Here is a 12,192-nt window from a genome sequence, read left to right on the forward strand (position 1 = left end):
CCTTCCCTTCCCTTCCCTTCCCTTCCCTTCCCTTCCCTTCCCTTCCCTTCCCTTCCCTTCCCTTCCCTTCCCTTCCCTTCCCTTCCCTTCCCTTCCCTTCCCTTCCCTTCCCTTCCCTTCCCTTCCCTTCCCTTCCCTTCCCTTCCCTTCCCTATTCTCTCTCAGGCACTGTGGTCTGGTTCCTCATGTCATGGATGAGCTCACAAACTGTTCAGCATCTTCATTGATAAGAGCAATTTGTCCCCTGTTGCATTTTCAAGAAAGCTCTTACAACACATGACTTCAGGAAAAGTTATTATGTACTCAGCCTGAAGTTGTTATGAATCCCCAGAACAGGGAGAGGTCTAAGAAAACACTGGGGATAAGACTGTGCCACCCTCAAGCTGGTAGGGAAGTCACCTGAATAAGTCATATGTGTCACTCAGACTTTCCAACACTCAATGCTGGTATTTAAGGCCTGGTGTTACACTGTCTTTGGTTCCTGGATATGAGCACAATACACCAATTTAATTCCCCAATTAAATATTCCCTGCTGGTTTTTTCCCTCTGCCTTTTTTCCTGTTGAAAGGTGGTTTTTTTTGGTTTTGCTGTGGTTTTCTTTGCCTGTAGAGTACAGCTACTTGATGTATTAGTCGTCAGATAGAAGTTGCTCTAACGCACAGCTTCCTTTCTTCTCCTCCTAGCCCCACAAGGATAACTGTCACCCTCGCCAGCTGGTACTATCTAGATTAAAAATAGACATCAGCTGCACAATTGCAAATTTCTCCTGAGGATACCAACAGCAAGAGAGTTGACTACAATTCCTCACCCAGACAGCGTCTAAAAACACATTAGAAATTACATCCCTCTCATCTGCTAAGGCTCTTAACACCATTCACTTTGGCCTTGCCCTCAGTATCTCTTTCCACCAACTCTTCAGGATAATCAGCTGCCGGCTACCAATTAGTCTTGGTAAACTAGCAAGGATATAGCCCCACTAAGTTGCTGGCAATAGCTGTAAGGATTTTAGCTGCTCAAAAGCAAAATATTAACCTCTGTCTCACTGGACTCTGAGTTGAACTCATTTTCCTTGTCACACTTAGATATTTGTAAGGGAGAGAATGTCAAAGCACCAAAGATGTATATCTATGTATTACCTGTAGTAGGTTATGAAAAAGATGACCAGCTGGTAAAATTTGTTAAGAAAAAATCTATTCTCATTTCATAGAAAATTCCCTCTGCTTAATTATACCTTTAAAACACTAGATATATTAAAACTGCATTCTGTCTTCGCTGCACCATTTAAGTGTAAACAGGATGGCTTTAAGCATGGAGGGTAATGTTGAATGTCAGGTTCAGAGGTAAATTCCCAGTTTTTTTGCTACCATTCTGGGGTACATTAGGTAAAGCATTCTTGTGTTTCAAATTGGGACTCCTTTTTTCCTCACTTTGTCTCTTATATCATTGGCACTTTTAATATGGTTTGGGGTATTTTTTTTAAAGGTATATTTCTTCTTTAAGATGGAAACTCAGTGGAGGGTGAGGTGTAGGTGCTGTTTTAACAGTGCTAGAATGCTACTCACAATTTTGTCCTCTAATGAAGCGAGATGTAAGGCTGTGCTTTCCCAGCAAGAGAAGAAATGCATCCCTCAAAGCTTGAACTCCCGTGTTACAGGGATGAGATATTTATATTGTGTTATAGTTCTATGTGGTACCTAAAGTAATTCATGTAGGCTAAGGCTCATAGATGCTATTATAACACAATAAAATTTAAAAAGCTGAAAATAATGCTATTCAATTTACTATGTTATAATAAAAGACATAAAAAAAAAATCAAAATCAGAAACACAAAGACAGACAAAGGGAACCAGAAACCAGGAGAATCTCCTCATGACCTAGCATGAGGGGTTGTGCTCTTCATTCACATGGATGCAAAGCTGCACGACACTGACCCGCTAGCCCACACAGATTCAAGAGACTGAAATAATTTTCTCCTATTCTGACCTTCCTGGAGCTGGAGTGCACAGTCAGAGCTGTGCTCTCGTTAGACACTGTCAACTGCTGTTAATGAAAATTAGCTGGGTGAGGGGTGGGGAAGCTGCTGCCCAGGCTCTGCTGTTCAGCAGGGATTTCCAGTAAAGCTGCCTCCAATACTGACCCTCAGCTGACTGTCAAGGTCTGTTTTGGGTCAACAGGACATAGATAAATCAGCCTGACAGCAATATAGTTGAATGTGTCTCCTTTCAGCATCTTGAAATGGTCAATGAGAAGATTCCTAGCTTTCCTTCTTGGAGTTATTTAAAATAATTACCCTGCATGTTCTCTATATCTGCACAAGACCTGAGGTCTAGAGAAATTAGCATCAAGCAGTACCCACATTTAAGGAAATACTTATCTATTCAAAACCCAAGCAACACAAGGGGAAAGATAATTTTTCATGTCTGTCTAATAACTTAAGAAAGCAAACAGTGAAATACAGCTTTTAAAATACATACTCCTTTATAATAATTTAATAAATTGGTCTGTCATCTCATAAAGAATCCAGATTGTTGCTGTGGTGACAAAGATTATCCTTGCTGCTGCTTGATTCTGTCATTTTTCTAAACATGAATTCATAATATTTAGTATTTATTAACAATGTGTCACATTGATAGAGACAAATTACATGCTTTAAACTGGCCATGTAAGTCTTCTATGATATTGCAACCACTTTGTCAACTCAGCAATAAGATATGATGTGATTACTAGAAAATTAAAGCTATTTGTCATAAAAGATCAAGCAGAGAGTATCAGAACTCTCATAAAACAACAACAAAAATTTTCAAATAATCTAATGTTTTTCCTAATTTTAAATACTTTGAAGTTAGCAAATAGTTTCTATTTTCTGTTTTGTAAATTGATCTAGTTTAGCTTATATTGAGACTAGATTTATTTGTACTCGGAAAAATTTGGGATGTAATGTATCAGAATTTATGTGATCCAGGCTGCAATTTTTTATGATGGTTAAGACTGTAATGGAAAGTTTGTCAAGAAGCCTTAATGATGGGACACTTTGCAGTATATAAAAGCAAATATATACACACACTTGTGTGTTAAGATATACTTCACTTCTAGGAATTTGTGTAAGTTTTTTGTGATGCATGGTATTCTGATTGTAGCAGAAAATTAGATTAAATTCTCAATGTAGCTGTCTAAAAAGTGCCTTTTTGTGCACCTTACTGGAATATTTATTTGAAACAAACTTCACTGCTGGTACAGTATGAGTCTGATTTAAAAACTCAGCTCTAGAGTCATTGCTCCATACATATTTTGCAGTCAAATTAGCAGTAAATTCCCTAAATCAAAATTAATTAAAAAAAAATTTTCTTTCTTTTTTTTTAATAAGATAGTTATTCTTATTTTATATTTATTTTTCAAGAAAAAATAAACCTTTTCCTATAGTGAGACACAGTGATCGTGCTCACCTTGGTGCTTGCTGAGGGTGAGCATTGCGGAGCGGAGTTTCCTGGTGGAGCCTCCGCACCCTTGCTGTTGCTCTTCGACCCGGGTCGACGTCTTCTGTGGGAATTAGGAGGATCAGCTCATCTCTGCCCTCGGGAATTAGGGGGATGCTAGAAATATGGTAGAAATGCAGGAGAGCTGATGCATTTTAGAGCAAGCAAGGAATATGTGTCTGTGTAAGTGATTCTGCCTGAAGAATATGATTTACTCACATTCATCTCTATATGCAGGGTGACCTCTTGAATTGGGCGAGATATGTCTCCACTGTATGTTGCAATGCAGAGGATGTGACTCAGCTTTCTTTAAGTCCCCTGAGTCAGTGTTTGGAGGCAGTCTGGAACAGCGGCACAGTAAACTGCTCAGATGTGCCCAGAATTAGGGAGCAATCTTCCATCTGTTCCTGTCTTGCACCGTTCCTAGCACTTACGCGACCCATACCTACTATGACCATGCAGCCATTTAAGCAAAGCAAGTGGGAAAAGTCTGAAAGCCCAACAACAGGATTCCCTCAGTCAACAGAAATAAAATATACTCACATATTTAAAAGAAAAATAATGCAGGCTCAGCTGAAATACAGTAAATCAGTAGAGCAGGGTTCTTCCTATTCTCACCCTTTGAAGTTTATAGAACAAAAAAATGAACTTCAGACCCAGGCTGAAGAGGGCAAGATGACAACTGAATAAAAACTCCTTTTAGCCTAATGACATAATATAATTAGTTTTGTTATGTTTCCATACATAAGTGGCTAACAGTGATGCATTTTACTCTTTACTACTCTTTATCTCAGTGAAATAATATTCTCTCTATCTGGAGATAACATAGCCTGATGCCATAGAATAGTTATGTTTCTGCAAACCACACGCAATAATTACTCCAGATAGCACATTCTGTACATTAAAAACAATCTGCATTATTTTCAAGGGCTTATGTAAATATCTGGGGAAGGAAAATTCTGTTTTACTACTGGATTTCTTTGGCAATGTGTATCCTGAGAAAATAATGAAGATTGTAAGTGAAATATTTCCGTTGTCTTCAACAAACATTAGAGTAACTTCTTAGACTTGACATGCAATATGCATAACTTTTTTTCCGTTGGATTAATTTTGGCCCCAGTGTTCTTGTTATTTAGGCCCTGAAGACTACAGGTAACACTGAAATGCATGAAGACATCTCCCACAGAGTCTAGTGAGGTCTGCGTTTGCTTTTGTTGAAAACAAATTTCATAGAGTACTTTAGAGCAGTTTCCTACTGCAGGAAGTATGTGCACAATATGATAAACCAGGCACTCTGTATAGTCTTAATGACTTTATTGCACAGCTATAATTAATGCCCTTTAAATTTCTACAGCTGTGTGCAAAGAGGGATTTCATTCTGGTTTGCTTGTTCTAAAATTCAACACTTTACCTCTTTTATATTATCTTGGTTTTGACACAATAAGGACAGCAGAAAGAATATTTATATGGAGGTATATAGCAGTAATTTAATATCAATATTATAGCTGAAAATTTTGTTCAAAGGAATGGCAAAACAGGGGCAAATAAATATTGTAACCCTTCCTCATTTAAGGAGACAGTTCTCAGTTTTTGGTGTACAGCATGGTCAAAATGAGTCATTTTCTGAGACAACAATCCTTAACCTGGGGACTTTATGTCTGTAGTTTGTACACAGCATTGAGTCTATCTTTTATTATGTGTTGGAGATACCAATTCAGCCTGTGAGCTTTAAAAATTTTAGAAAATGTAATAAAAATAACGGTTTTTTCCTTCCAAAGGAAATTTGGAAAACATAAAATATTAATCTCGGCGGTAAACCACACAAGATAAATACAAAAATGTTTAGTAGAAGCATGTTTTTCTGAATCATGACCAACACGTGTTACTGTATAGCTATTACAGATCAGCAAAAACTATTCTTGCCTTTAAAAGTAGATGTATGGATCAATTAAAAACAGAATGATTATTAAAGACCCTTAATTTTGTGATTTTCGTCCTTATATTTTCTGCGTATATATATATAAAATTGAACTATATTATATATTTCTGACTATGAGGGTGATCAAGCTGTGGTGTAGCCCTAATATTTTAAATACTTTTTCATTATTTTTAATATGATAATGTATCTGTTATTTTTGTGTGTAAAAAATATTTTAATAATGATAAATCTGCATTGCATTTTTTTTTTTTTTCAGAAATTCAAAAACAGAAAACAGAAAGACCTGAAAAACGAACACCAGCAAAAGGTAACTGGCTTTTTTGTCTGTTTACCCACATATTGTTTTTGTAACATACAGTGTCTTTGTTAACTACATAATTTTTGTTTGTTGACTTTGTTAACTACTGGTGTTGTATCATGGAAGCATTCAAAGATCAGCTGTCACAGACTGCAAATGATCAAAAATTCATGTATACTTTAACATTACAAAAAAAATTGTAATTTTATGCTTGTGTAGCTAGATTGAAAATGCACATTCATAATAAGATTCTCCTGCCTAAACTTTTCCAGAAATCTTTTTTCCAGCAAAGGTGCAAGAAAGTAGAGTGTTGATGAACTTCCTCTGGTGCAAAAGGCATGAAATGTGTTGGGCAGGGAGAAAAGCAAATTTATAGGCCAGTGGGTGCCATCCAAGTTAGGAAGTCATAGTTAAGAGTGAGCCAGGTGTGTATCAGAGATAAGAAAAACTTCCATTTTAAGAATTTGCTCTTTTTCAGACTGTTTAATCTCCTATAACTGACACTTTCCAAAAATCCACAGAGTAACTGGTTTGGACTGGTTTTCAGAGGCCCTATAAACAAAGGTGTTCCCTGGGATATCTGAAGGATTTTTTGCTTAATAGAGCTCCTCCATAAAGTCTAGGCCACATAAAATTTGATGAGCATCCCTCTAGCACACTGGTGCTCAGCATGATAGTGGCAGGACGAAGCAAGAAGGAGGCTTATTAAAAATATTTTGTTTACACATACACACTCCCTCATGCAATTATATTCATTTCTATATGTGTTCTTAGTGTGGTTTTATAGCAATTTACATCTCTGTAAAATGTTTTCATAGTATTTTTCACCTCCAGTTCTGTGCTAATCAGGGTCATCTGGACTGCCTATAACTGTTTCCCAACTATTTAATAAATCATGTTTAATCAAAATTAATTTTTTAGGGTACCAGTGGGCAATCCAGGCAATAATGAACTCAGGTCCGTTAGCAAGGATCCCAGTTAAGGTTTTTTCAAGCAAAGCAATCTAAAAACATAAATGATGTTGCAATCTTGACCAAAAGAGACTCTTGTGTACCATTTCATCTATAGAAAAATGCATTTCTTTACACAGAACAATATTTATATTGCAGAAATTATTATAAAGGAATTATAAGATGTAAGATGCCAGGTTAAAAAAAAAAAAAAAAAAAGTTCAGATATTATTGGTTAAGTCCCATTGTTCATGTGCCTGATAATTCATTCTCTAGTTATACAATCAGTTGCTGAAACACATATTTTTATATATATATATATATATATATATATATATATACTTCTTTTCCATGTTTAATCCCAAAAATATGACTTGTATGTGGGAGGAACAATTGCAAGAAAACATTCTGTCTGGTCTCTGTCTACAGTGTGATAAAAGCATGAATCCTTAGAGAATTTTACTGCTACCTTCTAAAGTACCTTCAGGAAATACGTAAAAAATACAGTCCTTTATTGTTTTTCATAGGAAAAATCCAGAAGTAAAAATAATATTTTTAACAGCAAGAACCGGAAAAAAAACATTTCTGTCTTCTGTACAACATGTGGGAACACTAGAGTTTTAAAAGTAATTTAATTATATTTTTTTGAATAGTCAAATCCTCTGAGTACAAGTTCCACAATTTATAAGGGAGTTCAATCTATAAATCTCATTTTTGAAAGATTGAACTGAAATATGAGGAACAGTTATAATGAATAAAAATCCCAGATGGAAGTGACTGAAATTAAAAGATTCAAACACTATTGAGAACCAGGCAAACTGGTGCCCTAAAATTTGCTTTTAATTAAATATTTTGATAAACTACTAGCAATAATGCCTATTTCAATTATTACAGCCAATTTAATCCTGGAAAGAAGAAATACTTTGAGAAATAACTTCACAAAGTCATTGGTCATGTTTAAGAGCCCAGAAATCAAGTTATTTCATGATAACATATACACATAAGCACAAATTCAATACAAAGTAGCATTACACACAAAATAGTGTCTTTCCAGGTTGGTATTTGATGTATCAGTAATTTCACAAGGGCAGCGGAAACTGGACTGCATGATCAGGAGTTTGATCAGCCAGCAGAGGCACAAGGGATTGATTATCTCCCTTCGCACAGCTCCCCTAGGCATCATATTTTGTTCTAGATAGATTTTGCAGGACTGAGTTGCTGCTGGAGCCTGTTTTAGGAATAAGTGATATAATTGTTATTACTACTACTGCCAATAAGACTTAATTACACATTGCTTTGGCAAAAAATAAGACCAATAATAAAAAATATTGACATAAAAGTATATGTAAGTACAGAAGTTCTGTTTAACGGAAGGTCCAACACAGATTTCTAATTTTTATGGAAAACTGATCTTACCAGTGTAATGAATTGTCCCATATTTCTGGGAAATAGCTCTAATTAAAACAGGTATTGAGAAGGAAAAGGAAAAGGTTGATTTACTGTGTGGTTTTTTCCCAGAATCCCTTCATTAGTACATTGCTGCTGGAGTGAGGTATGGAAGAAAACAATATAATGATGGTGAATTTGCTGTAGTTGGAAGACAAAGTATTTGAGACAGCTTAACAGATAAACAGAGCTGGACAATACAAATCCTAGCATGCTAGAAACCCACATATTTTCACCAAGTTAATGAATTAAAAGGCATACTTTGCAAACAGACAAATCTGTCTAGCCTGATTTCTCAAGTTACAGCTACAGCTATTCCGGCTTTAACTTCAAACTGGAGAACATGGTACAGACAGCAACATGGCCTGAGTTTTCTTAAATTATGTGTTTGGACCTGGGAGTCTATGCCCCTCTCCAGACCAACCCCTTTTTTTTCTTGTGTGTTCCTTCAAGAAGAATTAAGTTGTAGCCATCCAAAGTTGTTTTACTTCCAAATGAAAACATATTCGCAGAGATTTAGTGCTCTCTGACTAATGCACTCTAACTTCATTGTATTAGTTCATTTATCTTAACTTTCCTGAGAGTGCAGCTCTGTAGTCAAGCGTTTAGTCTGTCAGCTGGAGCGAGCAATCCCTGCTTCATGCTTACTGCACTCTTCACCTGGCTTTGTATTAAGCAGCAGACTTAAGACTTACTCAGCTGGAAACTATTTTTACTTCTCTTAGGTGCAGAATAGTGTTTTACTACATCTCTTCTTTTTGCAGTTTCTGTTTTGGAGTGTGGAATGTCTTTGTTGGAAAACTTTATTGAAGAAAAAATAAATCACATCCCCCTTCACTATGTCTTCTATTTGATGCAAATAAAACCTGTGATGATAATTGAAATTAGGAAAATCTTCTCATATATATGCAAAGCTCCTTATTTTTATTCTTCTGTGAAGTAGATAACAATATTAAGTTTGGAATAGTCCTTAAAATTTTCCATTATAAGTTTCTATTTTAGATTATTTATAAATTTATCCCACTCCAGTCACTTAGGATGAGTTTTCCCATGTTCATCTTTTTGCTTCAGGCTAAATTTTTATTCAAAGACATGCAAAAATATTTCAGCAGTTTCCAAAATCTAGGTTAGTGAAAATTAGGTTGGGGTGTTATATTTTTTTCCAGCGTTAATAACACTTCAGTCTGAGCTTAAGACTATTTGTAAGGAAGTCCAAGAAAATTTCTTTTAATTTGTAGAAAAATTTTAGCTTCCACAATTGCCATAAATCTACTTGGTTTTTAAGTCTAGTTATTACTTTTTCTTATGGAGGTCATCAGCATCCTAGTAGCAAAAGTTACAAAAGAGGTGATCTTTTAATTACAAAATATGTCATAAAGCTAATGAAATGGTTGAATTCAAGTTGAATGAACAGCTTTAGTTCCAGCATTTTTCAGCTGGAGAGTTGGAGAGTGTGTAAGTTACCTTAAAAGCACTTTTATATTCTTGTGTGGGTGGTGGTTTTTTTGTTTTGTTTGTTTGTTTGTTTGGGTGTTTGTTTGTTGGTTGGTTTTTTGTGGTTTTTTGTTTGTTTGTTTGTTTGTGTTTTTGTTTTGTTTTTTTTTTTCCTTGGTTGGGTTTTTTTTTTCCAATGGAAAAGAAAATCCAATCAACTTATTTCACAGAAACAAGACAGTATGGCTGGCTAATTCTAAAATTGAATACCTGCACCTAGAATTGTGGACTTGATAAAGGGCATGTATTAAACCCCTGACAAAGAAAAAGATATCCAAGTGACAAAACATGGAAAAGATCTGTAGTGATGCACTTTCTATGACAGAGCTTGTATGACTACATATGAAGTTGAACATGAAAACATTCCAGGGGAGTGTTAATATGCCAAGAAACATCATATTTAAATTTGTCAGATCAAAAGCTTCAGTGGATTTTGTCGGTCTTGTGATTGAAGAGTCAAAAATGGCCAGTGATCACAGCCCTGAAACATGAACACTTTTAAGTTTGGCAGTGCCTGCCCTTCCCCAATTAAGGAAGCCATAGCTCTGACAGTGCCCATAAGAGGTAATGATAAACATTACAATCTGAGATTAGCAGCCTCTGAGGCTATGGGGATATCAACACACAGGATAAGGCTCTCAAACAAACCAGAGATCACCTTCAGCCTATAATTGGGAAGAGAAAAATAGCTTATGCTTATGCCAGCCTGGTCTCTGCTTATCCACATTCCAGGCTCCCTGCCCAGATACATCAAGTTACTTTTCTTTCTCAAGAAGGGGCAAGCTGATCCCTTCTTCATGTTTTAAGCTGTAGTCTACATGAATATTAGTATTTCTTTGCATTTTTGCTGTTTGCATCATTCTGAGAATGTGAAATAAATTTAAATTTGATTTTTCTGTCCACATTCAGGTCTACTGACATTCAATTCAGTTATTGTTGAAAAAGGCTCATTTTATGGGTTTGTTGTGTGGGTGTGGGTTTTGTTTGTTTTGTTTACTTTTGGGTTTTCTGGTTTGTTTTCCTGTTGTTGTGTGTGGGGTTTTTTTTCTCGATTCATGAAATAAGAGAATGCTATGGAAAAACTACAATTTTTTTTTTAAACCCACAATATCTCTTACACAAGTAAGATATAACATGGATAAAAACAAGCTTTCTGTTTATCAGCCTATTCTGCATAGTTCAGCTGTATTTTTTGGCATAGACACCACAAGAGCTTTTGTTTGAATGTGCCAAAGTTCATGTTTCACTCACACTGACCATCACAGAGCCATTGTTTGCAAAACTGTGCTGTTGGTCCAACCAAAACTGACACGTGTTTAACATAGAGCCAGCATCTGCTAATACAAATGCAAGATGTAAAAGCATGGGACAAGTTCTGCAAAAAAGACTCAGTTTGGAGAATGTGGGTTTTGTTGGTTTTTTTTTGGTATGCTCCTAGATGAGCTAAAGTATTTGAATGAGTTGCACTTCGTAATTGGTTCAATAATATATTGCTGGTGCTGCTGCTTTCTTCACAGCCTTTGTTTGTTTGTTTGTTTGGGTTTTTTAGTATAAATTTGCTGTCCACATTCTTTAAAGGCTTTGAAATATCTCTTTTTCAACTGTACTGTTGTTTGTTATCAGCAATAATTTACTTGTTATGACTGAAAATGAATTTTGGATAATCCAAACACATATAAGACATAATGAATTTACTGAATGTTCTGAATGATTTTTTCTTAATGACTACAGCATACTTTTTTAATGTGGACATTCAAACAACAAAAAAGTGCTTGCACTTTTGTGAAATGGCATTCACTGCAAAGCTGGTGAAATGAATGGATACAAAACCATAATGTGCTGGTTTATTAAGCTCACCATCTTCTAATCAGAATTTGTTTTACTTGTTCCCGGAAACCTGGGTACAGAAAAGAAAATATTTTTTTCTCTGAAATTACAAAATGTTAGTCTTTTAGTATTATGGGTTTACTAAGAATAAAATCATTATTACGTGGGATTGAACCACCTCAGGTCTGAGACCTGAGCGGGCAATAGAGTCTCTAGGGACTCATGTTTGCCTGCCTCTTGCGGGACATGGAGTTGGTTGTGTTTTGAACAGCTGCTCTTCCTGAGGTTACACTCTGATTAAAAGAGATGTTGTCTTGTTAATCCATCCTGTGACGGAAGTGACAGCTAAAAATAAAGAAAAAAATAGCATAGAAAGGAATATGTTGGCCAGGGTTTTTTTTTGTTAAGAATAGAAAGTAATGCTGTCAAGTGCTGAAAATAATTTCCTCTGTCAGAAATCTTAGAGTCAGGGTGGTTGTGTAATGGGACCAAAAGAGAAAGAACAGATTAGACTGAGGATGCTGAATAATCACTTCTTTCAGAAAAATATAATCTAATATCTGAAGGCTTATTAAAAAAAAAATATTTCTCTTGGACCTGGAATTACATATTGACATCAAGAAGGTCTATACATCATCAAGTACATGTGACTCAGAGCCAAAATCCTTTATTTGGATTTACAAATGCTTTTCCTCTATCACTTTCATGAGATAATAAGTGTGCATTATACATCAGGATTACAGATTTATTGTGAGCTGGGGTTTA

General features: G+C 35.6%; 1 protein-coding gene across 12 annotated transcripts in view; it reads left to right on the forward strand.

Moving 5' to 3' along the window:
- TRDN (triadin) overlaps window positions 1-12,192 on the forward strand; it is a 233,259-nt gene that overhangs the window by 58,403 nt on the left and 162,664 nt on the right. For all 12 annotated transcript variants that reach the window (XM_058420014.1, XM_040058143.1, XM_058420013.1 and 9 more), the window contains one exon: window positions 5,669-5,719. In XM_058420014.1, coding sequence (XP_058275997.1) covers window positions 5,669-5,719 — 51 coding nt within the window. The remainder of the gene's footprint in view (window positions 1-5,668; window positions 5,720-12,192) is intronic.

The sequence above is a fragment of the Hirundo rustica genome, chromosome 3 (assembly GCF_015227805.2).
Source record: "Hirundo rustica isolate bHirRus1 chromosome 3, bHirRus1.pri.v3, whole genome shotgun sequence".
NCBI classification, from domain to species: Eukaryota; Metazoa; Chordata; class Aves; order Passeriformes; family Hirundinidae; genus Hirundo; species Hirundo rustica.